Consider the following 26,219-nt stretch of genomic DNA (forward strand, 5'->3'; position numbering starts at 1 on the left):
CATCAATGCCGATCCTTACGTCCGTTCTCCTCATGTCTCCCTTTCCATATAACGTAACATGTGTCAAGTAGCAAGTGGGATTATTACTCATTGTGTGTGCTCTCCATCTGGGCATCATTCACTTCGTAGCAGATAGCAAATCAGAGTAGATGCTTATGAAACAAGATGATGACAACCGTGGAATGTTGCGGTAGACCCTTGTGCAGGGTGTGGCTGACTGACGTTCCAAAGGTGATTCGCGGTCGACCATCCAACTTTGAGCCATCATCCTGGCAAATCATGCCTAGCTATACGTTTAGACGATCTTCGGGAATCGCATGATTGCGCATTTTATACTTGCATCGTGCTACTCCGAATATAGACCATTACCCCGTCTTCTATTGACTCTTGGCAGCCTCGGCAATCTCGTCATTGACAGCTGTTCGCATCTCCTCGATTGTCTTTTTGGGATCCTGAGCGCCGAAAATTGCTGTTCCAGCGACGAGAACGTTTGAGCCTGATTTACAAGAAATACCAAGTCAGCTCGGGTCTATACGAGGTCGCATCGTAGATGCACTATGCTGCCTCAAAAAGCAGCTAACGGCTACTTCGACCTTCTTGCTGCATTTGAAGTATACCGACCATCCAGAACACAAGTATTGAGGGGGAGAATGGCACTCACCGGCCTTTGCACATTGACAAGCATTCCCTGACCCGACACCACCATCAACCTGGATATTCTTGCCCGGGAACCTCTTCCTCAGATCCGTCACCTTTTCCAAACATTCAGGCATGAATTTCTGACCTCCTCGACCTGGTCTGACGGTCATGACGAGGAGGAGATCGACGGAAGAGCCGAGCGACTCGGTGATTACTGATGAGGGAGTTTCGGGGGAGATGGCGAGTCCTGCTCGCATGTTGTGGGAGTGGATGAGGGAGATGACGGAAGCGGGGTCCGCTGTGATAAATTGACCCAACGATTTGATTTAGCTTGCGAATGTTCTTCTCATCAGAAAGAAATTCAAGCCAGGTAGGGAGTGATGACGTCGAAACATACACCTTGGTATCGGAAGTGCACACAGGCAGAGAGCTCGGAGACATCACTCACACGTAGCTTCGTAGTGGAACGTGTACGACTTTCCGCCTGCTTGTGCGATCTCCGGAACCCACTTTGCAGGATCGGCAACCATCATATGACAGTCCATGAAGATGTCAGGGACGTTCTTCTGAACACAAGAGAGGATAGGTGCTCCCATGGTGATGTTTGGCACAAAGTTGCCGTCCATAACGTCTGTCAACGAACGGGAAAGCGTCAGGATCGGTCACGCTAGCTGGATCGCAGTCTCCTTGTGCAGACTGTGTGAAAGACAGGGGGCAGATCCGAAGAGGTGATCAATTGTGCTTAGGGAAGAGCCGTTCGGTGGAAAGATCTATCTCTTTCCGACGGGCACAAAGGTCACAAGACGAAGCATGTCTTCCACAGAGCTCAGGGAGCCCTCGAGACGGACTGCATCACGCACCCATGTGAAGCCAGTCACAACCATTATCGATCATTCGTTGACACTCGTCCGAGAGCTTGGACAAGTCACTCTACGTCGCCACAATCAGCCGGGAATGCACAGATTGGCGTGGAGTCACTCACGGCAAGGACTGAAGGGGAGATGATGGCCTTGGACATGTTGATAAATTAGATATTGGGAAAAGGGTACTCTATTCTAGGTGCAAGTGAAGAAGACATGGATCTAGGAAAGATCAGTCTGGTCCAACGTCATGAACCCGACAACAGCAACCTCTCTCCCACGTGCTTCGTGATCAATAATACCAGGTCATACATTTATCACATTTTCTCCCGTAACGTATTCCTGTTCATACACGTCCCTCTTGCCACCCATCACAAAGGCGGTCTTCACTACATCTTCCAGGATAGCTTACTGGCAACATCATCCGTTATTCAATACACGACTGACGATCACGATGGCAGGCCCGTTGTCAGTCGAAGATATCCTTGCCAAGCAAAAGGCTGAGAAAGAGGCCGCCGCAAAGGTACGCCCCAGATTCCGTATCCCCTGTTCCGCCGCCTCTCTCTCTCTCGCTCTGATGCCTCGTGCCCACAAGCCCCATGTGCTGACCCTCTTGTCTTCGTTGCAGCCCAAATTTCTCTCAAAGGCAGAACGACAGAAGCTCGCTCTTGAGAAGCGCAATGCCGAAGTCCGAGAACAGCAGGAGCGCGAGGAAGCTGAAAACCGACAAAGATCCGAGTTTGATCGTGCTGCAGAAGAGGAGAGGAGAAGAGTGGAACAGGCTAGATATGGTGCGGATGTAGGTGGGGGTGGGGGCAGATGTAAGTGTATCTGTCAACCGTCATAATATGAGGAGCTTGCTGATGCGTTTACTAATCCATAGACGATCGATATGGTCGACCAGATGACCGATATGTCAATGGGAACGGTCACAGTAATGGGCAAGCAAATGGGTATGGTAACGGAAACGGAAACGGATACGGTCGACCGGACCCTCGAAATCAACGATACCAAGGAGGAAAGGACGATCGCAACGCCTCCCGACAGAACTATCCTGCTCAAAATGGTAGCGCTATTCCTACTGGACCTCGAGGCTCTGCGCCGCCTACCGGTCCTAGAGGAATGCAAAATGGCAATGGGGAACAGCACCACTCTTCTCTTCCATACAACGGTGCAACGACCCCGTCCACACCACTCGCTGCAGGCTCCTCGACTCCTACTCCCAACTCACCTCGAGACGCTGCTCTACCTACCGATGCTGAATTGACTGCCTTGCGTGCGAGATACTTAGGACAAAAGATAGGAGGGAAAAAGCCTAGATTGAGAAAGGTGAACGATAAGAAGATGAATTTCGATTGGAATGCGGACGATGATACGGCTGCTCAGGAACAGACATCCTGGGCTGGTGAAGTGAAAGGCAAGGGATCAGGCGGTACTACTTTTGGTGGCAGATTGGCTGGATTCGATGAGGGTGGAAAGAGGAGAGGGCAAGAGGCCTTCGGAGACAAGTGCGTAGCTTCTGGTTGCTCATGTCACCGAGAAGAGTCAAGTTGACCCTTTCTGCTTAGTCATGCCGATGCGCTTGAAAGACGAAGAGCAGGAAAGGGTACCAATGACGAGCGACACTGGTCCGACAAACCGCTTACGGAGATGAAGGATCGAGATTGGCGAATTTTCAGAGAAGACTTTAGCATTGCCGCGAGAGGTGGCAACATCCCTGTACCACTACGAAGTTGGAGGGAATCGACCATCCCCACCAGCATCCTTGACATCATTGACGAGATTGGTTATAAGGAGCCCAGTCCTATTCAGAGACAAGCGATACCGATCGGAATGCAGAACCGAGACCTCATCGGTATCGCCAAGACAGGTTCCGGTAAGACCGCAGCGTTTGTCATTCCCATGTTAGATTACATCGGACATCTGCCCCGGTTTAATGACGACAACCGACATCTTGGTCCTTATGCTCTCATCATGGCACCCACTCGTGAGTTGGCTCAACAAATCGAAGCCGAAGCGACGAGATTTGCGGTTCCCCTCGGGTACAAATGTGTTTCCATCGTTGGTGGTCGATCTGTGGAAGAACAACAATTCAACTTGCGAGATGGTGCAGAGATCGTTATTGCTACTCCTGGTCGACTGAAGGACATGATAGACAAGAGCATGATGGTCATGAGTCAATGTCGATATGTGGTCATGGACGAAGCCGATAGAATGGTAGACCTCGGATTCGAGATCGATCTCAATTTCATTCTTGATTCAATGCCTTCGACATTCATCAAGCCGGACGATGCGGAAATCATGCGAGTGCAGAAGAGCGACGAATGGCAAGGATGGCGAGTCACCACACTCTTCTCAGCCACCATGCCTCCAGCAGTCGAAAGACTGGCGAAGAAATACCTGCGAAAACCAGCGGTAGTCACTATCGGTAATGCTGGTGAAGCCGTCGATACAGTCGAGCAGCGTGTTGAGTTTGTGACGAGCGACGACAAGAGGAAGCAACGACTTACGGAAATCCTACGAACCATCGGCCTGCCTCCTCCAATGATCGTCTTCGTCAATCAAAAGAAGACAGCGGACCAAGTCGTCAAATATGTGCAACAAGCAGGTCTTTCAGGGACCACCTTACATTCGGGCAAATCGCAAGAACAACGAGAGGCTTCACTTCAAGCTCTCCGAGACGGCGACGTGTCCGTACTTATTGCGACCGACTTGGCGGGTAGAGGTATCGATGTACCGGATGTTTCGCTCGTGATTAATTGGTCTATGAGCGACACGATCGAAAAATATGTTCATAGAATCGGCAGAACCGGAAGAGCTGGAAAGACTGGTGTCGCCATAACCTTCCTTTCCGACGCAGATGATGAGGTCATGTTCGACCTTAGACGAGAGATTGAGAAATCGCCAATATCCAAGATGAATCCTGAGCTGGCGAGGCATGAGGCAGCTAAGCAGAGGGTCACGAGAGAGATGAAGAGGAAGCGGGAGGATGACGAAGAGTAAGGGCGTGCAGCAGCGGAGCCAAGGAAAGGAAGAAGGAAAGAAGAGAAGCGACGGTTCGCATTCCGTTCTTATTTTTATATGTGTCACAAACAGATGCCATACAGAAGGAGGTCCCGAATACTGTTTACACCAGCGTTTCCATTGCAAATGCTCATGCACACACATGCTATTGACCGCCTTATATCGATGAACCCGACGGTAGCAATGAGGCAGGCACGGAAATGGAAATAGGGAAGGGAAGAATCAGAAGGTGGAGGGGAACCAAGGGCTTATTGTTGTTTTGGTCACCTCGAAGCGCTGAATCAATTACCTGTGCACAATCTCTTGATCTGATGACAACTCATTCACATCAACACATCGCCAGCATATTGGCAGCCTGTCTGTTGCTCCAATCCTAGAAGACTGCTCCAAGTGTCTGCCTCTCTCGTTATGGGCGGCAGACTGGAACAAGCCGCTCTGGACGGATCATTATTCTCTTTCGACCCCACCGCACCTTCACCAACACGTAGCGATTCCACATCCTCATTACCCGATACCGACGATGAGTCAGCCTCATCTGACCTAGATCATGATGACGATGGCCCATCTTCTAGTAGCAGAAACAAGAAGATTGGACAATGGGGAGATACGACAGGGCGAGGTGTACCTAGGCTACCGATGGTTGATCGATCAGAAGCAGATGGAGCGGCTCAAACTGGACCCAAGGGCGTTATCGAAGATCGTAAAGCCGCTCAAGCACATTCTCATTCACTTCGACAAGAAGAAAAGAGAAAGAGAGGAGAAGAGTCTCTCAGAAGGGGGATGACCGGATTGACAGTGCATGAAGAGTCGGAATTGGTGAAACGACAACAACAGACAGAGGAGGAGGAAGAAGAAGAAGAAGAAGAAGGAGAGGGCGTGGAACAATGGAGAAGGCGGAGAAGGTTGGAGTTGCAATTGGGATCGACGTCGACATCGTCTCGAGATATACAGGATGAAGAGGAAAGAGCGGAGTTGCGAGGGGCTAAGAGAGGTGGACTGAAAGAGGTTGGAAGAGAAGGGTTCGTGGATGCTGTAGAGAGATCAGGTTGGGTGGTGGTCTTGATCTATGAGCCGGTAAGTGAGAGGACTTGCCCCCTAAATCTTCCCCACATACCACTCATCACTACTCGTCTTGTCTTGATTCACGCGCACTTGTCCCTCAGTCGCAATCGGATTCTCGTTGACATATGTTTTCCGTGACCTCGCATTACAGGGCATACCACGCTGTACCTCCCTCCTAACGTCTCTCCTCCATCTCTCCTTCAATCAACCCGCTAACCTCGCCACCCCTCTGACACTATATCGCGCCCGCGCAACCTCTCTCGCATTCTCCCTCTTACCGCCGACTCAAGGTACCCCCTCAACACACCAGGACCACCCCGACGATGTTGAAGAAGAAGATGGACCGAGGGGTCGACCAGATCCCGATGTACTGCCTACGATGTTGGCGTACAAGGACGGGGAGCTGGAGAAGAAGTGGGTCAGGGTGGACTGGGATGTAAGAGAAGATGGAGTGGAAGGGTTATTGAGAAGGTAAGTGGACGTTTTGTTCGGTTTATGCTGGAATCACAATATCAAAGCATTGGTGTTGCCCGAGACGGGGAGGTCTGCTTTTCATCTGTAATCCAATCTGAATGCTAAGATCGTGGACTTGACCATCTTCGCAGAGAAGGGATATTATCTCCTGTTTATGCAAATACAGGTCGACCCGCATCGAGCAGGAGAGGTCTCCTAGATGGTTCAGATGAGGACGAGCAGTAGTTTGGACGAGACAGGACTTCGGACCAGAACATGGCTTCCCTTATATATATCGTCGTATAAGCCGGTCTTGCAATATATATCTAGCGTATACTGTTTGACTTGATAATAGATTGGATAGACTCAGCAAATCTCATCACCATAATACAATTAGGACAAGGCATACGTCCTTGCCTTACGCCGACAGTCGTTGCCAACGCGTGTTCCAGGCAATCCGCTGCGACTTCGATTGAGACAAATAAATCATGGTATTGCTGCATGTGCCATGATCGCAAATTCTCCATCTCGATACACCTCGGCCCGATTCTCCACTCGCTCACTCTTGTCTGACACCGATCTCTCTCGCTTGAGGTGACCACTAATTGAAGTTCAAGGGTCAGCTTCACCGTCCTCATCTAAAGTGACTGGGATCAGTTCCCCCAACCCCTGATTCATGCTGCACCATCAATGTGTTGAGAAGCCTGGGAAGCCAAATGAAGTTCTCGCTCCCATTCGGTTATGATGAAACGCGGATTCTTCGTTCCGCGCCCAACTATTATCTTCTCCGCAAAGCACGTAAGGAATCCACACCCTCACTCACACGCTGAGAAGGGATAGGTCTCGTAGGAGCTATATGTCGCTGTTCCTTGCTTGCTGATAATCTCCATACACCGAGAGTGGCCAATGAGATCCCGACGACGCAGATGGCGGTGTTTGTCGCCCAATTGGTAGGACGGGACCACCATCCGCCTGTATGGGAATCACCGGCACACGAGATGAGAGGAACGACGAGATGAGGGGTAACAAAGAGTCAGTTGATGGTGAGTCGGATGGGGGTAGGGACAGGAATCAGTCGCAAACGTCGCATGAGCACGCGAATAACGGGAAGAGATTGAACGACGTCAGCATATACGGCCTACACGGCGGAAGATCTACCCACCTGATGGTGTCCAAACGTCTTTGGGATAAGGATAGTGTCCCTACAGATAACTGGAAGTCAGTCGTGTGTACATCGCTGAGCCCTGTATCGTCACTCACACCGCCGCCCTATTGGAGAGAAACACGAACGATCAGCTCATGTCCAGACACAGCCATGTTTGGCAGCAGGGCTGACTCACCATTATGATCTGACCTTATGTGTTGTTGTGGAGTGACGACAACAGCTAAGACGTTGATGGATCTACTTTCCTTGGATGCGTAAGGATTGGATGCTTTGAACTCGTTATCACCGTTGAGGGCTGTAGGCGTGCTGTCGTATTCACGCACCCACGCTGCCCTGGATAGGCGCGCAAGAGTCAAAAACACCCATCTAATTCCTGGCTGTTTATTGGCTGTCGGGAAAGGTCGGAATGTGGGTTTTGGAAACTCTCCTGCACTCACTCCGTCTGCCGTATTCCATCCATCATCCCATTCAGCTTCCTCGTCTTCGTTTTTGCGACATCATCCACTTGTCAGACTTCATCCATTCTACTCCCAACCCTCACTATCATCCCAACCTAATCAAAATGGCCGGTGACTCTTACACTCCTGGTAAGTACTCTCTCTTTGTGTAGAGGAGAGATCGGCGAGACGGTATGGAGCAGGGTTGGCTGGTCAAGCTTCGACTTTCGTATGGCACACGTACGACGCAATCGATCGAACGAGCGATCGAAGATTCGGAGGGGGATTGCCACCTGGTGCAATTGGACGAGTGCTGATGATCCATGTGGCAACAGGTGACGCTAGCAAGGGTGCTGGTATCTTCAAGGTCAGATCTACTCTCCTGCATCTCTTGCTCCACCACTCTGCCCCACTTTCCATCAAGGCATACGACGATCGATCTTTTCATCCTACTCCTGCTGCAAAGTCATGCTGACATATACGGATTAAATAGACCCGATGCGCTCAATGCCACACCCTCGGCGCCGGTGAGCCCAACAAGGTCGGACCTAACCTCCACGGTCTTTTCGGTCGAAAGTCCGGTCAAGTCGAGGGTTTCTCCTACACCGCCGCCAACGTCAACAAGGGTGTCACTTGGGTGAGTCACCCTGTCCACCGTAAACCACCGAGGGACGCATCTACTGACCGGTCTATCGTCCCATAGGAGGAGAACACTCTCTTCGAGGTTCGTTGTGATGGCTATTTATTTGGGGTTTCGGAGAAAAGCAATTGACATCCGTCTGTATCCAATAGTATCTCGAGAACCCTAAGAAGTATATCCCTGGTACGTGAACTTGTCGTGCTCCTCAGCACAGTATATCTTGCTGACAACCGACTCGTTGACAGGTACCAAGATGGCCTTCGCTGGTCTCAAGAAGGCCAAGGACAGGAACGATCTCATCGCCCACCTTGCCGAGGCTGTAAGTGTGGACATTTTCCTCCGACGATTGATTACTGATCAGAGCCTTTCTATATAGACCAAGTAATTTTTGGCCATTCTCGAAGGACACGGGGATTTTGAGAGTAGGAATGGATGTCATTATCTGAATATATACACACGTATTGCATGCATCGCCCACCATCTCCTCACTGCAGCCCACCCAGTTGAGGGCGTTCTCCCACGTGGGTTTCATGTGACGGGATGTCACATTTCGGGCCAAAAGGGTCCAATACGTTTTTGGTGTTGCTGCTGCGCTCTCAGACTGGTCTGGTAACGCTGGCAATAGTAACTGGGACCACTTGGCGTTCTCGTAACATGTCGTCTCTCATGATCCTCTTGACATCTCCATTCGTCTCCTTGAATTTGAAGGAGCTTTGTAGGTGAACACCACAACAACACAGCACTCGTGCGCAACGCGTTCTGAAAACGACGGAAGCTGGAAACGAGAGAAAGATAGCGCAGCCACTTTGATCTTCAAGGGTTCTTCTGGTGGTTTGTCTTTTCCTGTCCGCAACAAAGCATTTCGATTCCGCGTCTCGCATCTGTCAACGTTCATAACGGCTTTACGACACAATCACTCTATCACGGTCAAACGACATACACGAGTACCATATCAATCGGTTGCGCCATCTGTCTCTTGTTGTCAAGACCGGATCGACATTTGTCTTCCCCCAATCCTGCAGGATCTTTGACGATTGCCCAACATGTCGCTCTTCGGTCAGACTAAGCGACATACACCTACATCCTCCATATCACGTCGATCACCTTTACCCACCTCGACCTGGGACTCTGAGAAGCGATTCAACCTCTCCTCGCCATCGTCGACCTCTTCATCCGGGTTCTCACGATGGTTTACCGTCGTCTACGTTCCATTCCCTCGGATCCCATACATCAGCAGCAGAGGAGGAGGAGGTGGAGGACCCGATATCCTGTTAAATGGGAATGGTTTAGGATCACCACACCGATTATCGCATTCTCGATCCCATTCACAAACGAATCCTTACTCAGCCGGAGGAGGACAGTTCACTCATATCAGATTATATCTTCCAATCCCACCTCGTCTCTTCGCAAGATTACCTCGGCTGAATTCACCCGTCAGGCTGGTATTCGCACTGGTCATGTTCCTGGGCTTGGTGCTCTTCTTGCTGGGTTTCAGAAAAAAGAGGGATGGGACTAGTAGCTGGTCGCCGCCGTTTGTGGATCCGGATACGAGGATCATCTCGCACGAGGAAGCGGCAATGATCTGGGAATGGGAACTGTTAAGTGGACATTACCCAAGTACACATAATCGTGAGTCAACGTTTTCACTGTCCACAGACCCCATTCCTCATTGCAATCTGTCCCGCTTGAGTACACATCAACAGTGTATCATTACTGACCCCGTCAAACACACCCACAGCTCCAGAGCATCTCCCACTCGTGGCTTCCATACACAACCCCGTGGTTCCGTCGTCCCTTCTTCCCGCCCCCACGTCACCCTCACCACTGGTAGCATACCAAAATCGTGCTCCTGGCGCTACAAAAATTCACCTCGTTGGCGAGGGGCCAGAACGATCTTTCCTCTCTGTTTGGGATTCTAGAGAATCACAACCTGGTTTCCCTGCGAGACCTATGCCAGGATCTATTCTCGATTTGGATCTAGTCTTGGACAAGTGTGACTTCGGCGCAGGCAAGGTAAGCTAGTCTGAGTCTTGGTGCAACGTAGCCTGACTGATAGTATCGTACAGTACGTCCGAGATTGCCTTGAATTTTTGAGAGTCGGTGGTGGTTTGGATAATGGGAGAAGAGTGCGACGAGGAAATTACCTCGGCCAGTACAAGCAGCTCTACTACGAAGAGTCGACCCCACAAAAGCAACACGAAATGTCAATTCGAGCAGCCCCAACTCGTACTCCCGATAACTCTCGACGGAGTCCCCTCAGATTATCCAATCCATACCCGGTATCGGCAAGTTTCGATTCTCGAGACGCATGCGATCCTCTCCATCCTAGAATCTTCCACATGTTCTGGGCTGGCGCCTTCACGGACAAGCCATATATGGCCGTTATGTCGTTCCTCTTCACGCAGAACCTGGGTTTGGACAAGCCTCTCGAATCGGCAGGCGGGACAGATGTGGTGCGAGGAACCTGTCGACCTCAGTTTTGGGTGTGGATCAATCCTGGTCCGGCCGCGGCTGTCCCTAATCCATCAGCAAAGAGGGAGATGTATGAACAACTCGCTACGAACCCTTGGTCTGCACCATTCCTCCACGAGAGATTCAGAGACGTTGTTAAATTCCGAATGTGGAACACCACTGAACAGTTGGACGGTGTCGACGAGCTGAAGGACCATTGGCGAGCTATGCCAATCTTTAACTCTGGTGGTCACAAGTACGAACAACCTCTGCAACAAGCCCAAACCCCGACCGCCCGAGCTGCTGAGGAGGAACCGAAGATAGGGGATGTGATCGCCGATGTGGAAACTACAACCGAAGCACCCGTCACGAAGAAGGGCAAGAATGGACTATTCGAGAAGGTCGGCTCGTCCTCCGAATCAGACTACGATCGACTCTCCGTCATCCTCTCCGATATGGCACGTTTCGTTCTCACACATCGATTTGGTGGTGTCTATCTCGATGCAGACACGATCTTCCTTCGAGATTGGGAAGAACTGTGGAACTACAGAGGGCAATTTGCGTATCGATGGTCTTGGCACCAGAAGTACAACACAGCGGTACTCAAGTTGCACAAGGGCTCGGCACTGGGTACATTTTTGTTCAAGACGGCGTTGGAGAATGGATTGGATTTCCACCCGATGACTGTGTCAAGATACTTGAAGGATGCAGGGTTGGACAAACTGTTGTTCAGAGTACCGGACGCCTTATTCGATCCTGCTTGGTTAAACATGGAAAGATACCAGCGAGAGAGGCCGCCTTTCCCTTACTTCCCCGAGTAAGTGTAGTGATGACAGCGGTTATCAATGACGGATAGGGAATGTGGAGCTGACCACATGCAACCATAGATTCTCGTACTTCTTCACCAATGACAAGTTTGAGACGGCAGGACCTCAACCGCTCGGATTTGATGGTTTCTTCAGAGGATCGTTCTCATACCATTTCCACAACTTCTGGTGAGTTGTCTCGTTCCATTTGGAATTGCCGTCTCCAATTCTTTTTGTGTTTCGACTTTTCGCGGCTACAACACACTTTACTCCTGTATGTGAACGATATTGAACTGACTTGACGTATCAGGTGGTTGCCGTTCGACCCGTCACGCAACTGGCCAGACCTTGGTGACCGCTTCATCAAGGGCGAAAAGGCCCTACGAGATGCTGCCAAAGCTCCATTAGTTGGTGACTCGAATACCGATGGCGACGCTGAGGACGAAGCAGACGTAGAGGCTGTCACCAACGTGGAAGCCGGTGAAGCTGGAATCACAAATAGGGAGGACATGGATGACGAGGTGGATCTGAGTTGGTCAACGGTGTTGAAGAGGACTTTCGAGTCGTACTTGAGAGCGGAGAGACCGAACGCGTACGGAGAGTGGTTGGAATGGTCAGAGTAGGGTAAGGTCGGAGTATCGAAAGAAGTCAGTGGAGTGACACTTGAGGTGGATTGAGGTTGACTGGGGATCTAAAAGTGGGCCTACCAGAACGGAGATCTTGGCGGGACACAGAACAAAAGTGATGTGTGGACAAGTGGGAAAAGGTTGGAGATAGCGTGGAAAAGGATACCCATTGTTTTCAAGTGACAGATACCCTTACATACACAAGAATTCCTCGATCAGCAATAATAGTCTTATAGCATGTTTTGGACAAGTCGTCCAGTAGCTCATACTCTAATAAAGGGATGTCAGATCGTGCATACGAACATGGATGTCTGTGGAGACGCAACAGAAGTACTAGTATCGGATCGAGAGATGCCTCCACCTCGCGTGTCCACAAAATCCTTTTTGTCCTTCGTGTCCTCCCAGCGATGCGAAGCTGTCGATTGTATCTCGATCACTACAGCTATTGACAGAAGTCACAAAGGTCCACAATTGTAAAGGAGTTGAGGACCAGACAGAGTTGAGGACCTTCCTATCATCTGACCAAAATGTCCAACGGGATATCGACGAGCCAAGCAGGAGACTTCCACAATACCTTTCAACTTCGTCAACGAGGTATGTCCACGACTTGCCTCTCCACTACATCATCATCACCTTCGCCGGAACACATACGAACTGGTTTCTAGCCGTTCATGTTCTATCTCCTCGGGGTAGTGCTCATCCCAGGAGATCCATACGGGACAATAGGGAACAGCAATAGGGACTGAAAAAAGACAACAACAACTGACCTGTCCATCGTCCTTTCCATCACGTAGAAATTGTCGATCTGCTCGAATCATCAGGTGCAGCTTCGAGGCTGCCGGATATCTCGAGACTGATCACGCGATTGAGAGGCGATGTGGAAGGATCCACCGGCTGGTTACCGAAATATGACAGAGCGAGATACGAGAGAGTGGGTGCATTATTCTTATCTCACAGATCCGTTTTTCGAGATAGACCTTGCGTCACCATTCCATTCCGATCCCACTCTTACATCATTTGGGACCCTTGCAGCGACTTTCAGACCTTGAGATGAGACTGGCACACCTTCGAGCGAAAGAGAGACCAAAGGCCAAGTTTGGCTTCAAGGCTAGACCCAAACCGATTCCTTCGACATCCGATCCGACCATACCTGGTCAAGGCGTTTGTGATGCCATGTCTGGACCATCATCGTCGTCGTCTGTTATTATATCGACTTCTGGCTCAAACCCGAAAGGAATCCATCGTGATCCGTCCTCATCATACTCTTCGAATACGGCTATGAGCACCGAGGCCTTCGCGAAGACCACGGCGCCCAGAGCTCCCTCCTCATCACATACCATCGCTTCCCTCTCATATACCCTTGTCCACCCACCTCCCAACGTAGTAGGATCATACACGCTCTCCCTTGCCTCTCTCTCACACAGCATTATCGATCTCCGATCTCGTCCCTCCACCGAAGAACCGACATCACCTACCTCCCCACCACCACCACCACCACCACCACCACCACCAACCCTTTCCTCCTCTTCAGATACTTCGCCATCCTTTCCACAAAAAGCCGCAGCCGACACGACACTCACTTCTCTACATGCTCAAGGATTGAAGCGATGTGTACTCGTTGTACCAACCATGAAGGGAAGCGCGATGTTTTCTGATATAGAGGACTGTCTCATCATCGTCGGTGCACAACAAGTACGTCTCAGTATCATCTGATTCCAGACTCCAGTCTAGGCTAGTACAGTCTTCCGCTCCGTTCTGGCCTGTCTTGGTATTATGGAGATGAAGTCGACGATTTGGACTGTGGTCTTGACTCTTGACTTTTCTTTCAGTTCCGAATGCACTCATCGAGAAACACCACCGTCCTGCTTCACGTAGGATCTCTACCCGTCATCGAACATTCTACCTCTATCCAATTCGGCGCATGTCCAAACGAGCTCTTACCGTCCCCCCTACCTGTAAGTCCAGAACCTCACTCTACCGCATCATTAGCTCACAGATTGTCATTTGGACTACTTAGGGTTACACGAGTAAACATGCTTTGGTACAGGATTTCGATTGGGTGCGAGGTGGCCAGTCCCCCAATTGGAATATACTCTCACCATCGGAATCAGACCGAACACAGATCTTGATTCTCAAACTACTATCGCGTCTCGAAGACGGGGGGGATGTGGATGTTCAGCAGGCCCTGGACGAGCTTCTACCATCGACGACCCAGATTTCGTAGAGAACAGTTGATGGCTGACCAAAATGCATAATACATGATACATTGACGATTCCTCCCTTCGTCGCATATCATTTCTCCTTGTCCAGCTTCATACTACCAAAACCATTTGCAATGCTTGCATCAAATCTCGAGGATGCTCACTGGACACCAGAAAAGCAACTATCAGCTACAATCTCTGCCACGAAACAGCAAATCCATCTCCTACTCACTTGCTCGCGCTCTCAGGCCCTTTCCTGACACATCCTCATCGTCCGAGACCGTCTCTCCAAAGTCCGCATCACTACCCGTGGTCGTCGTCTTATCGTCCTCATGAGCCTGTTCCTGCACCCCAGGTAGACTCGGAGCAGACCTAGTCCCATCCGTCATTGATCCTAATCGTTTCAAGACTCTGCCCTTCACGGCAGCCGCGACTTGTCCTGCTTTGGCTTCTTTGTCCATCGCTTCTTCCTCTTCTGCTTCACGCTCCATATTCTGCGCATCGGCAGCAAAGTTCACTCCAGAGTCAGGTAGAACGGATCCTTTGCCAGATGTGGATTCGGCAAAGTTCTCGTAGAGGTTTTCTCCTTTGGCGTCACCTCGTCCCTCGCCGGACCTACAACAAGGGAGGTCAGTGCAAGTGCTAAATGACGAACGGAGCAGCGAACAAGACTCCACGCACCAGAAGTGGAACGCTCGAGAGATGACACCGTAACTTGCTGGCGTGACTTCGACCAGATCGCCACGAGCAATCTCAACGGCGGGCACCTCATTCGGTGGAAGGCCGACAAGATAAGCCAGCTACATGCAGGGCGATTTAGTCAAAGCCCCACTCGGTTATTTGTTCGAGCGTTACATACTAGACATCTGATGACCGAAGCATGTCCTATAATAAGCAAATCGTCCTGACACCGCTCGAGCTCGAAAATGACGGATTCAAGTCGGACTATTCGAATCGTGTCAGTTATTAGATGCCCTTTTGGGACGGCGAAGGGACAATTTACCACTCAGGTCATGGTATGATTCGGCTCTAGGAGCTCGGTGCGCATAAGGATCTGCTTCAAATCGTTGCCATTCGTCCGGGTACAGTTCCATCGCTTCTTGCGTTGAGAGACCGTCCCATACACCACTGCGATTCGGAGTATCAGCTTGCACGTAATGATGCAATACAAACAAAGCAGAAAGCTGGTGTACACGTACGGGTTGATCTCGCTCATTATCGCTTTCTGCGCGACCTTATATCCAGCATGTACAAAAGGCCAAGCGGTGTGGTACGCTCTTCTTCTCGCTGATGTCCAGATCTATGCGAAGAGTCAGCGTGACTCATGATCTTGAATCGCATACGAGGTCGAGCGAGACATACAAGGAGATTGTTCTCGTCCCCGACGGCTTCGCCTCTCGTCTTTTTCTCTTCTCGCAAGGCTTTTCTGCGTGCGACCACGGCAGCTTTCAGTCTCTCGGCATATTCCCAACCAGCGGGTGAAAGATCCGAGTCAGCTTTGTATGAGTGTTCGATGAGCGACTGTCCGGACTGTATGGGAGGATCGGTTAGCTTCGTCCTACATGCGAGTGAAATGCTGGACCTACACGGGCAAAGTAAATCGTTCTCGGTCTTGTGTGAATATTCATGAGGAAGAAACAACATCTTGTTTGCAGATATCCTGAACGGTGAAATAGGGGTCAGCGAGGGAGTCTGTGAAAGCAAGAGCTCGGCCTCAACTGTGAGGGGATAACTTACCTTCAATCTTATTTACCTCAATCCTCTCGCCAACATTCATGACCTTGATAAAAGGCCCCTCGTCTGCTGTGACGGTATCGTAAACAGCCGCTTGATCTCTGATTCTTGACCAATAATCCGCCACTGCTTTGTCGGCATCCCAACCTGCATACTGCGTCCGCACACCTCTCTCGTTAGTATCGGTACTTGTGACGCGTCAGACTCGATGTACACTCACGTCAGGGGAAGAAAGCTTGACACTTCTGATATTGGCCGTGATGATGTCTTCTTGGTCACACATGCTCTCTAGCAATACAACGTGGATCACATCAGCGCCATTCTGGGTGTTATCAATTACTTCTTGCAGCCCAAAACGGAAGGAGTCTCGTGTTGAACAGCATATATCATGCACTCACCCAAGAAGATGACATGTACACCTTTGCTCTCGAACTTCTGATAACAATCCTTCCTCTGTGCTACGCTTCCGTTATTCGCGTCGTAGATGACCACTTGACCTCCTTGTACCGTGAAGAAATCCATGATCTGATCTTCTATCTCATTCTTGATTCGTCTACGTAACGTATTCGTCGCTTCCGATCTTGGTGCTATGGGTGGGTTTGTCACAAGATTTTGATCAGCTCTGGTAACAGCATAACCTTGTCGGTGTCCAGTCAGGGAATCAGATTGTATAGTGGATTGGTTAAAAGACGCAAGTGGATTTGGGAAAAGATCCGGGACATCGACCCACTCACACTTCGTCTGAAAGTAATCCGAAGGGATGTTCTCTGCACCGCCGAGAACTTTCCGTCTATAATCGCCCAAGGAGTAGACTCGAGTCTTGACTCCCAGCCAACGTAGATATCGTTCGAGTGCTCGCGAGATGTGTGTCTTCCCACGCGCTGCATCATCGAATCAGCTCGTGTATGAAGATGGGAGCAAGACAGCCCTCAGCGTACCTGGTAGACCGACTGTGACAATGAGGATAAGACCTGCATGCCAGAGTCGACCTGATTGAGTGACGTAGAGCGGGGCGGCCATTTTGTCCCAAGTAGGAAGGTGTTGGAATCAAGCTGGATGGGCTTTCCTTCGGGGTTGACCGGGGATACGATATGAGTTTCGTGACCTGCTATGTGTAGCAGAGGGTTGGGATGTACCCAGAGTATATCACAGAGCAGGACAGGTATGAAAGGATATCGAGCCGAATCAAAGATGAATTGACGGGGAGAGAGCGAGAGAGTACCAAGGAGGTGCGAGTAGTGTCATGTTGGCTGGCGGTCATCGCCGCCCTGCTCCATCCCTGTGGATTTGATCCCTTTGACAATATTCGGCAGGGGGCAATAACCGAAGTGACCAGGTGATCTGCAGAGGGAACTCAACGACCTGGTCATTAATGATGATGATGATGATGATGATGATGATGATGATTATGATGATGATTGTCGAGATCAACAGTCCTTTGCATCGCACCAAGTTACACCATCAACACCTCAGATAGCTCCAATGCGATCCATCACAAGGACCTCTCGGGCCACGGCCGGGCGAAGAGCTCCACAGCTTTCAGCAATCTCTCGAGCCCGACTTCCCTTTGCTCTTCCCCCTCAGCAAACTTTTGTCAGGACTGTGACGAGCGATCACCACTCGTCGTCTTCTCCTTCCTCTCATACCGATCATCGTCCTCGATTGGCCAGGGCAAGCAAGGAGCATAAGCCACACTTCAGGAAGATCCTGATTGCCAACAGGTCAGCTTCCCATGTCTGGGACCTGACTACCCAGACACGAAGCTGATTCTGGGACCATACAGAGGAGAGATAGCATGCCGCATCATTCGGACAGCCAGAAAATTAGGTGTTTCGACAGTGGCGGTCTTCAGCGAAGCAGATCGGAATTGCATGCACGTAGCAATGGTAAGTGTGTCCTGGCCCAACCATCGTACCGGGAAAGTACACTGACGGTTTGAGATTTTGAGATAGGCAGACGAAGCGTATTGTATCGGCCCGGCACCGAGCTCAGAGAGTTATGTGGGTTTCAGGATCAGTCAGAGTGCTGAAACTTACTCATATACATAGCTCAAGATGGATAAGATTCTTGAGGTCGCCACAAGAACAGGTGCAGAGGTGCGTCCAGCCCCGGAACGATTTGGCTCAGAGTGTGACATGCTGAAGAATCGGACTGCACTAGGCCATTCACCCGGGCTATGGCTTTTTGTCCGAGTCAACCATATTCGCTGAGCGGGTGCAGAAGGCAGGACTGGTTCTTATTGGACCTCCAGCTGAGGCTATCCGGAGTATGGGCTCCAAGAGAGAGAGCAAGGAAATCATGACGGGTGAGTATGCAAAGATCTACGTTTTTCCGTGTTGTCTTCCTGCTGGACGAACAAAGGCTGAGCGGACATCTCACCAGCCGCCGGGGTACCTTGTGTTCCGTGCGTAATATCTTTCGATATCCCTCGATTACTCGACCTGACTGCAGGACCATCGTAGCGGATATCACGGCTCTGACCAATCGCTGTCCTCCCTAAAGTCTGGTGCGGAATCTACCGGTTATCCACTACTCATTAAACCTACCCATGGCGGAGGCGGGAAAGGCATGCGAATCGTCCGAAGCCCATCAGATTTCGAAGAGGAATTACTTTCGGCTCAGAGAGAAGCTCTGAAGAGTTTCAGTAACGATGAAGTCTTGTTGGAAAGATGGTTGGAAAGACCGAGACATGTCGAAGTGCAGGTGTTCGCGGATGGACAAGGAGGTTGTGTAGCGTTGTGGGAAAGGGATTGTTCGGTTCAGCGAAGACATCAGAGTAGGTGCTTGTATCAGCAATACATGTGGACTGGAGAGGAGAGAGGACGCTCATGCTTCCTCTATACGCTGTACAGAGATCATAGAAGAAGCCCCGGCACCAGGACTCTCGAATGAACTCAAGAACGATTTTGCTCAAAAGGCCGTGGCAGCAGCACAGGCAGTCAACTAGTAAGTCTAACAATCGTAGATGTTTCTTACTGGGCTTAGAGCTAAGAAGAGCCGTGGCAGCGTTGGCGCAGGAACAGTAGAATTCATAATGGATGCTGCGACGGGGGAGTACTTCTTCATGGAAATGTCAGTCACGAGTGTGATCGCACATTCAACTACTTGTACTGATGCCTGAGCCGATTGTCGTGGCAGGAATACCCGTTTACAAGTCGAGTAAGGCTCCTTTATTGTTGTAAACACAATGACAGTATTGCTGACATTCATCAAAGACATCCCGTGACGGAGATGGTGACGGGCATTGACCTGGTCGAATGGCAGCTGTCGGTGAGCTGAGCGCCTTGTAAACGTAGCGAGACAGCCCACTCAGACAGTCTGGGTAGGTTGCTGCAGGGAATCCCTTACCTCTCACGCAAGCGCAGATACCATGCATTGGTCATGCGTTCGAGGCGCGAATCTATGCCGAAAGGCCAGAATCGTTCGTGCTTTCAACATCACAGAATGATTCTTTCTGATCAAAGGGTTGCAGGAATTTCTTGCCCGATGCTGGGAGACTGCTTCACACTCGGCTACCCATCAACGCTCCTCATCGATTGGAGACTGGCTTCCAAGAAGGAGATGAGATAAGCTCATTCTACGATCCAATGGTAAGTTGCTTTCCACTCTGCTTGGAATGAGTTCTGCAAAAGGCCAATCTGACCTGAAAATCAGATTTCAAAACTCATAGTGCACGGTAAAGACCGTCCTGGAGCTCTTTCACTTCTTCGAGCAGCATTGGGCGAATATCAAGTAGTCGGACCATCGACCAACATCGAGTTTCTCAAATCGGTAGCTGGACACGAAGCCTTTGGTGCAGGGTCTGTTGAGACGAGCTTCGTTCCCGTATGTGCATACCTCGAATTTCGAAGTCTTCCCTACGCGTCGCGAAGGGCGAAAGGTTATCGGTCGATACTGACGATTGGGCGTTCTGTAGACATACCATGACGATCTATTTCCCGCCATCGTGGTTCCCAGAGATATTCTGATCCAAGCGGGCTTATACCTCGCTCTTTCAGCTCGAGCTGCCCACGAGAAACTATCAAATGGACCATGGGCGGCTCTCGCCCATCGACGTTTTGGAGATATCAGTACAATGAGCTTCAAGCTTGACGATCGGGTCGTCGTCGTCAGTCCTACACTTGATGGTTATCAGGTCTCCATCGAGGGCGAAGATCAGGTCGAACAGGTCCCACATACCCAACTTGTGTCTGACACGGAGATCGAAAGTCAGCTTGTCGATTCTCGGATGAGTAGCACAGTGGTCCCGGTGCGACAAGGCCATCACGGCGGTTCTGAGAAATTACACATTTTCGATTCATCACATCACTACGTTATAACTCATCATCCTTCCCTATACGAAGATTCCGCCGATACTGCCGAAAGATCTTCTGCCGTAGGCAGTGGGACTGCTCGTCTCACATCACCGATGCCAGCGACGGTAATTGAAGTCAGGGTGGAACTCGGAGAAGAGGTGAAGGAGGGACAAGTGGTTTGTGTTTTGGAAAGTATGAAAATGGAGATAAATGTTCGTGCGGGTCGTGATGGTGTGATTGGTGATGTGCGAGTCGAGAAAGGTCGAGTGGTTGAAGAAGGCGAACTGTTGATATCCCTTGAATCGAAACCTGTACCCACAGAATAGGTATATTTGTTAGCTCCGAGGGTTCTCCTTTGTGCAAATTTATCGATTTGTTGTAAGGTAAACATAGAAGAGGTGTCAGGCCATTTATGTTATCGTCCAGACCAAAAGGCTCAGGCTCATTAAATCAGGTTTGGTAAAGCATCACGCGAAGGAGAGTCGTTCTCCAAGTCTTTGGAAAATGACGTAGAGGAAGTTTCAAGGTGCAAGAAGGGTTGGAAAACTGATGTTGAAGGAGAGAGACTCACAACTCGCCTAGAAAGGAATCAGCAGTTCTCCTTCCACTGCACCTCTTTCCAATCCTAGGTCTGCAAGAAGAGCATCATACGACTCTTCCCCTTTTGTCCTCCTGTGATATTTCAGATGTCGTGCTCTTTGTTGAACGAGGAGACGGAGTGATCGTTTATTGAGGGTATCTTTTGGGTTTTGAGTAGCGTGAGCTAGGAGGTTGTGGATCTTGGCGGTGAGAAGGGCCGCTAGGGGGAGGGACGAATGACGAGTGTCAGTTGTGAGGTCATTCACAGACGGAAAAGCAAAGGACCTAAGCACGATCGAAATGTAGCGCAGTGGGAGGAACACCTCCTTCGAGGTATGACGGGGTAGGTATAGAGCTCTGACTCACCTTGTACTGCTGAACTGCCAGTATCGACTCCACCTCCAAATTCATCCACGATCCTCTGTCTGTTCAGCACCTTGACCCCTTCCTTTCCCGAGTTCCGCAGATCCAAGATCCGCATCATCATCTCACTCTGTTTCGCCTGTTCCATATCCACCCCGGTATCCCCTCTTTTCGCCGCAAACTTCAGTTCCGAGCTGGCATGCGGTAATGCGCCAAACAGCAGATCCGCATCCTGCTCGCTCACACCCGGCAAGAGAAGTTTCGGTCTCTCGCCCGCTTGGTAATTCGGCGGAGCACTATATGCGATCTGGTCGTAATCCAACAGGATGCGTTGTAGTCTACTTCCCTGCCATGGATTCGTCGGAGGCGGAGGCGTCGGGGCAGCAGATCGGGAGGAAGGGGCTCGGTAATGTACTCGACCGAGGACGGGATCGACAGATTCGGGTGGGATGATTCGCGAGGATTGGAGTTGGAGATTGGCGGCTTTACGTCGTTTGGCAAGTAATTTTCGCTTGCTCACGAGTGAGGGGGAGGTGCTGGAAAAGCCTCGGACGGGGAGGGCAAGCGTGGATGGACCAGGCGTGGGGAGTGATGATCGTAACGAGGAGAACAGGGTATGGGAGAGGGACATCGTGGCTGATTGCATGAGTTGGTAGGAGATAGATAGCTTGATTTGACTTCGACTCTTTGAGCAAGAAAGTGTCGAATCAAGACATGCATCTTCCGAAATCTCACTTCGACGACTCCCTCGTTCGGACTTTTTGGGTATCACTCGACCGGGGTTTACTCGATTGTGGCACTTTTTTGGGTTCTCTCGATACCACAGACTATGCACGACTGATCGATTATGCATGCAATGGTGTCCGGATCGTGACAGCTCTACTGCTACCTTCGCTACACTCTCGAGAGCCAGCCCATCCATAACACCTGACTCATGGCCATGCAAAACAAGAACTGAACCCGTCTCGACCGTTGAGCGTGACTCAATGTCGTAACAGACGACGAGACCGAGGCGTCCGGAAGCAGAACGTATTTGAGTGAACGGAGCTGATCGCGGAGAGTCAGCGCCGATTGGTAGAATCCAGCGAAACGGCATGCCCCACTCACCAAGAAGAACGCGTTCGCTCCAAAAGTATACACAAACACTCCTATCGTCGCCATTCTTCCCAGACCCAGTAATCCCACCAGGATCGTGACGATAATCCCGACAAACTTGTATCCACCGTAACCGATCAATTCGACACCTGAAGCGCCACCTCCTCTGACATCGAGAAGGTAGCAGCCAAGTTTGATCGCGCAGAACTCGATGATGACGACTGCCAACGCTTTCGAGAGTGACACACCGAGGACTTCGGGATGGAATCGAGACTGAAGACCCGATGCTAAAGCTGAAAGGAGCGTATATGTCACTAAGGCCATTGCTGATGGACACAGTATAAGTCAGCTTCCTGATGTTGGGTAATTTGGAGCAAGGAACAGACTCACTTGGGATATACAGATCAGGAGCATTGATATCGTCTCTGGGAGCTTGCCATCCCTCCATCGCTCCGTTCTCCGCCGATCTGCGAACTTGTCTAGACCAGGGCTTGTGTCTCCATGGGAATAGGATCAAACGAAGTTTGTTGAAGACATAAGAGTTGGTGACAGAGAATGAAACTTTGATAAGTTGCAGAGGAAGATATCTTGTGAACTGGTAAAGACAATGCAATATCGTCAGTTCCGCTGGAAAAGTCCACCCATCTGGTCGAGCCACGATGAGTCACTCACGTTCTTCTCGACATAATCTTGACCGGCTGCTACCGCACTCTTCCCAAATTGAACGCCCATTTGAGCGGTGGCATCATTCATACCTCCCCAAGCACCGAAACCTCCGCCTCCCGGCCCAGCAGCTCCCATCGCCTGATACCCCTGAGGTTGCAATCCGGGCGTGACATTCTGAGGATATCCCTGTCTGCCTTGCGGTACCCCGGTCTGAGGACCGGGGCCATAGGCGCTGAACCCGCTCACATTCGCGCTCGATTCACCTACTGGAGGCGACGAATAACGTATGTAACCATCTTGCGAGATCCGTTGAGCTTGCGAATAAGGGGATGAGTCGGTGCTTTGCGCAGGGGTATGAGGTGGTTCTGGAGGTGGATAAGCTGGATGAGTGGGTTTGGGATGTTGGAGCGGAGGTGGAGATCGTGATGACATGTAAGGTGGTGAGGCCATGTTGTGGTTGAACCGGTACAAGCTTCTTCTTCAGATGAGAATGTAGTCCTAGCAGATGAGGGGAATTCCTCCTTGAGACGAGTTGGTAGTCATCCACGCGTCATGTCCCCGACTGACTTGACTTCATCTCGCTCGGTACACGTGGCATTTGGGTTCACCCATTATTCTCGTCGGTTATTTTCAATCGTTTTCTCCCGTCAGTCACAAAGTCAAAAGTCAAGAACGTCCCCTCTGCTGCTATCGTTTACACCTACTGGGAAAACAAAGGGTTCGACCGACCAAAGCAAGATGAGCGAGACCGAAACACCAACTGCTCGGCAGGCAGACGAGACTACAGACGTGTCTATGGTCATCGACTCGGAGCCTACAGTTGCTCCTTCTGTCTCGACATCAGCCGAAGTAGCTCCTGTAGAACCGATGAACACAGATATTTCCGCACCCTCCACTTCCGACCCGAAAGCAGCAGTGTCGGTTCCTGCTCAAGCACCAAAGTCCAAAAAGGTGGAGAAGGATGCGGGACCTCAAGAACCGATCAGCGAGGTCATGCTGCGTCGCCTGACCAAGATCAAAGAGGGGGATACGGTGTTGCTCCGTCTTCCTAGCGATACCATCAAATCCGTTGTCATCCAGAAGGACGGGTAAGTCGAGCCCCCGATCTTGTTGACGCAGGTCAGTGACACAGGATCTGACACTGCCTGCTTCGTCGCACAGCTTGATACAATTGGGGAAGTACGGCGCATTCCCATCCACTCAGCTGATAGGCCTGCACTACGACATAACGTACGAGATCATTGCGTCTCCCTCCACTGCCGCCTCAGCATCGTCATCGACCAGCGCAGCGGCGTCACTGGGACCCGACGAGGACGACATAGCAGAGACACAAAGTCAGTCCCAAGGGAAGAAGGGCGGAAAGAAGAACAAGGGGAAGGGGAGAGATAATGCAGAAATATCAATGAAGAACAATGTGGGATGGAAGAATGTCTTGAGACCATTGAAGAAGCAACCTCTAGTTGATGCGGTCATTGGTGAGTGTGCGCGGTGCTTTCCACAATTGTACCTACAGCTGACGCAGGGCTGTGTTTCGCCCAGACGATATCACTGAAACAAACGAGTTCATCGAAGATCTTGCGGAAGGTCAAAAGACCACATTATCATCTGACGAAATCAACGACCTTCGTCAGCAAGGATTCTCAGCGGAAGAGATTATCCAGACCCAGATTGCCAGGCATGAGAAGTTTGGGTTGAAGACTGATTTCAGTAAAGAGAAGTGGAGAAAGAGAAAGGAGAAGAAGTGAGTGCAACTCGCAACCTTCGCTCCGTCCACGATATCACCAGGGGGCTGACAAAGTCACGTCGACCATCCATAGGTTTTTCCAGACGGTTCACCCTCTCGCTCCATCGATACCAAATATTCTTTCTCACTATGCTGTTCGATCCCCTCAAACGATCCTGAATCTTCGAGACGACACCCTCTCTCAGCTTCTAACCTTATCAAATGTCCGACCAGGGGGGCGATATCTCGTCGTAGACGACACTAGCGGTCTGATGACTGCTGCAGTATTGGAAAGAATGGGATGTGAAGGCAGGATCATGTTATTCACGGACAGTGATAGTCCGCCAGCATGGGGAATTCTGAGTACGATGAACTATTCAGAGAGGGAGTTGGAGTGTATCAAATGGTTGAATTGGATGGAAGCGGATGAGGAATATGAGAGACGTGAGTCGAGTCGTTCGGCACACACTCACACTCTCGAGATCGCCGATGCAGAATGCAGCTCAGCTTGCAAGTCGTGTCGTCAGGAGCTGATAGACTGTGACTCTACTGTACAGCCCCACCTCCTCCTGAGACCGAAATACCACCCTTGAATCCGGCAAAGGCTGCGGCCAGAATACGCAAACATAATCTTCAGGTAGCGGAGCTGAATGCCACCCGAGCAGAACTACATTGCGCGAACTGGGACGGGTAGGTTCTCCGTCCTGTCAATACCTCCTTGCTCATGCTGACCTCCTGCTTCCCGATCTAGACTCATTGTCGCCACTTCCCTCTCACCCATCTCCGTGATCTCCCGCCTAACACCCTATCTCCTCGGTTCCTCGTCTATCGTAGCGTACTCGTCACATCTTCAGGTCCTGGCAGAATTACTCAGCTGGTCGAAGAAGGATCCAAACTACATCAACGATACGATCACGGAAAGCTGGGAAAGAACGTATCAGGTCTTACCGGGCAGGACTCACCCTATGATGACCACCAGTGCTACCGGAGGTTATCTATGGTCCGCAATAAGAGTGTGAGTGATTTTCCCCATCGCCGACTCTGGCTGTCATGATGAAGTAGGAAGGCTAGTGGCGTGTCCGAATCAGAGCTGATGGACGATGGCGAACATCACAGACATCCATCCAAATTCCTCTTGGAATCACATCAAAGATTCAAGCGACGTAAGACCGGCAAACCGCAAGGTAAGGAGGCGACAACGACAACAGGAGGTAATGGCGAAGAGGCTGAGGTGGAGATCGACACGTTGTTGGAACAGTTGGAGGATGAAGGGGAGTGATCGTTGACGAGTCTTGGTCGAACGGGTGCTGGTACAGGTGACCACCGTGCTTTAGGATGGTCCGTGTCATCCGTCGTTACACCATGAATTGTCTTGAACCCATGCTTGGTCAAACGTTGTC

At 50.6% G+C, this 26,219-nt stretch overlaps 12 protein-coding genes across 12 annotated transcripts; 7 read left to right on the top strand and 5 right to left on the bottom strand.

Annotated features, from left to right (window-relative positions):
* Positions 1–377: 377 nt before the first annotated feature.
* IAR55_004452 (ribulose-phosphate 3-epimerase) lies at positions 378–1,657 on the bottom strand (the record flags this gene model as incomplete). The annotated part of the gene is made up of 5 exons (XM_066947551.1): positions 378–496; positions 662–937; positions 1,088–1,270; positions 1,500–1,569; positions 1,622–1,657. The coding sequence occupies 5 exons, from the start codon at positions 1,655–1,657 to the stop codon at positions 378–380; spliced, it is 684 nt and encodes a 227-aa protein (XP_066801965.1).
* A 296-nt stretch (positions 1,658–1,953) lies between these two features.
* Positions 1,954–4,502, top strand: IAR55_004453 (pre-mRNA-splicing ATP-dependent RNA helicase PRP28; the record flags this gene model as incomplete). The annotated part of the gene is made up of 4 exons (XM_066947552.1): positions 1,954–2,022; positions 2,128–2,320; positions 2,383–3,007; positions 3,068–4,502. 4 exons carry the CDS (start codon positions 1,954–1,956, stop codon positions 4,500–4,502), a joined length of 2,322 nt encoding a protein of 773 aa, XP_066801966.1.
* A 429-nt stretch (positions 4,503–4,931) lies between these two features.
* On the top strand, positions 4,932–6,284 carry IAR55_004454 (uncharacterized protein; the record flags this gene model as incomplete). Its single annotated transcript, XM_066947553.1, has 3 exons — positions 4,932–5,597; positions 5,737–6,056; positions 6,191–6,284. 3 exons carry the CDS (start codon positions 4,932–4,934, stop codon positions 6,282–6,284), a joined length of 1,080 nt encoding a protein of 359 aa, XP_066801967.1.
* A 313-nt stretch (positions 6,285–6,597) lies between these two features.
* On the bottom strand, positions 6,598–7,381 carry IAR55_004455 (uncharacterized protein; the record flags this gene model as incomplete). Its single annotated transcript, XM_066947554.1, has 5 exons — positions 6,598–6,639; positions 6,862–7,010; positions 7,201–7,240; positions 7,299–7,307; positions 7,379–7,381. The coding sequence occupies 5 exons, from the start codon at positions 7,379–7,381 to the stop codon at positions 6,598–6,600; spliced, it is 243 nt and encodes an 80-aa protein (XP_066801968.1).
* Positions 7,382–7,765: 384 nt separating this feature from the next.
* Positions 7,766–8,665, top strand: IAR55_004456 (cytochrome c; the record flags this gene model as incomplete). Its single annotated transcript, XM_066947555.1, has 7 exons — positions 7,766–7,790; positions 7,976–8,007; positions 8,134–8,277; positions 8,344–8,364; positions 8,433–8,463; positions 8,526–8,599; positions 8,657–8,665. The coding sequence occupies 7 exons, from the start codon at positions 7,766–7,768 to the stop codon at positions 8,663–8,665; spliced, it is 336 nt and encodes a 111-aa protein (XP_066801969.1).
* A 658-nt stretch (positions 8,666–9,323) lies between these two features.
* IAR55_004457 (uncharacterized protein) lies at positions 9,324–12,160 on the top strand (the record flags this gene model as incomplete). The annotated part of the gene is made up of 5 exons (XM_066947556.1): positions 9,324–9,909; positions 10,019–10,293; positions 10,347–11,548; positions 11,619–11,726; positions 11,848–12,160. The coding sequence occupies 5 exons, from the start codon at positions 9,324–9,326 to the stop codon at positions 12,158–12,160; spliced, it is 2,484 nt and encodes an 827-aa protein (XP_066801970.1).
* A 530-nt stretch (positions 12,161–12,690) lies between these two features.
* On the top strand, positions 12,691–14,387 carry IAR55_004458 (uncharacterized protein; the record flags this gene model as incomplete). Its single annotated transcript, XM_066947557.1, has 5 exons — positions 12,691–12,757; positions 12,958–13,094; positions 13,196–13,855; positions 13,993–14,118; positions 14,181–14,387. The coding sequence occupies 5 exons, from the start codon at positions 12,691–12,693 to the stop codon at positions 14,385–14,387; spliced, it is 1,197 nt and encodes a 398-aa protein (XP_066801971.1).
* A 120-nt stretch (positions 14,388–14,507) lies between these two features.
* Positions 14,508–17,118, bottom strand: IAR55_004459 (uncharacterized protein; the record flags this gene model as incomplete). Its single annotated transcript, XM_066947558.1, has 13 exons — positions 14,508–14,527; positions 14,597–14,979; positions 15,046–15,164; positions 15,224–15,309; positions 15,368–15,492; positions 15,564–15,664; positions 15,727–15,894; positions 15,951–16,024; positions 16,102–16,252; positions 16,319–16,386; positions 16,497–16,685; positions 16,833–16,979; positions 17,037–17,118. 13 exons carry the CDS (start codon positions 17,116–17,118, stop codon positions 14,508–14,510), a joined length of 1,713 nt encoding a protein of 570 aa, XP_066801972.1.
* A 462-nt stretch (positions 17,119–17,580) lies between these two features.
* IAR55_004460 (uncharacterized protein) lies at positions 17,581–20,719 on the top strand (the record flags this gene model as incomplete). The annotated part of the gene is made up of 15 exons (XM_066947559.1): positions 17,581–17,819; positions 17,882–17,984; positions 18,051–18,098; positions 18,147–18,194; positions 18,259–18,403; positions 18,481–18,502; positions 18,561–18,874; positions 18,951–19,044; positions 19,105–19,170; positions 19,237–19,257; positions 19,314–19,368; positions 19,425–19,519; positions 19,571–19,688; positions 19,753–19,923; positions 20,015–20,719. 15 exons carry the CDS (start codon positions 17,581–17,583, stop codon positions 20,717–20,719), a joined length of 2,244 nt encoding a protein of 747 aa, XP_066801973.1.
* A 252-nt stretch (positions 20,720–20,971) lies between these two features.
* Positions 20,972–21,966, bottom strand: IAR55_004461 (mitochondrial 37S ribosomal protein uS15m; the record flags this gene model as incomplete). The annotated part of the gene is made up of 2 exons (XM_066947560.1): positions 20,972–21,192; positions 21,339–21,966. 2 exons carry the CDS (start codon positions 21,964–21,966, stop codon positions 20,972–20,974), a joined length of 849 nt encoding a protein of 282 aa, XP_066801974.1.
* A 263-nt stretch (positions 21,967–22,229) lies between these two features.
* On the bottom strand, positions 22,230–23,546 carry IAR55_004462 (uncharacterized protein; the record flags this gene model as incomplete). The annotated part of the gene is made up of 4 exons (XM_066947561.1): positions 22,230–22,382; positions 22,443–22,756; positions 22,821–23,025; positions 23,103–23,546. 4 exons carry the CDS (start codon positions 23,544–23,546, stop codon positions 22,230–22,232), a joined length of 1,116 nt encoding a protein of 371 aa, XP_066801975.1.
* A 288-nt stretch (positions 23,547–23,834) lies between these two features.
* IAR55_004463 (uncharacterized protein) lies at positions 23,835–26,098 on the top strand (the record flags this gene model as incomplete). The annotated part of the gene is made up of 7 exons (XM_066947562.1): positions 23,835–24,184; positions 24,258–24,571; positions 24,636–24,837; positions 24,914–25,263; positions 25,377–25,509; positions 25,571–25,834; positions 25,936–26,098. The coding sequence occupies 7 exons, from the start codon at positions 23,835–23,837 to the stop codon at positions 26,096–26,098; spliced, it is 1,776 nt and encodes a 591-aa protein (XP_066801976.1).
* Between the last annotated feature and the right edge of the window lie 121 nt (positions 26,099–26,219).

This window comes from Kwoniella newhampshirensis, chromosome 8 (genome assembly GCF_039105145.1).
Source record: "Kwoniella newhampshirensis strain CBS 13917 chromosome 8, whole genome shotgun sequence".
In the NCBI taxonomy this organism is placed as follows: Eukaryota; Fungi; Basidiomycota; class Tremellomycetes; order Tremellales; family Cryptococcaceae; genus Kwoniella; species Kwoniella newhampshirensis.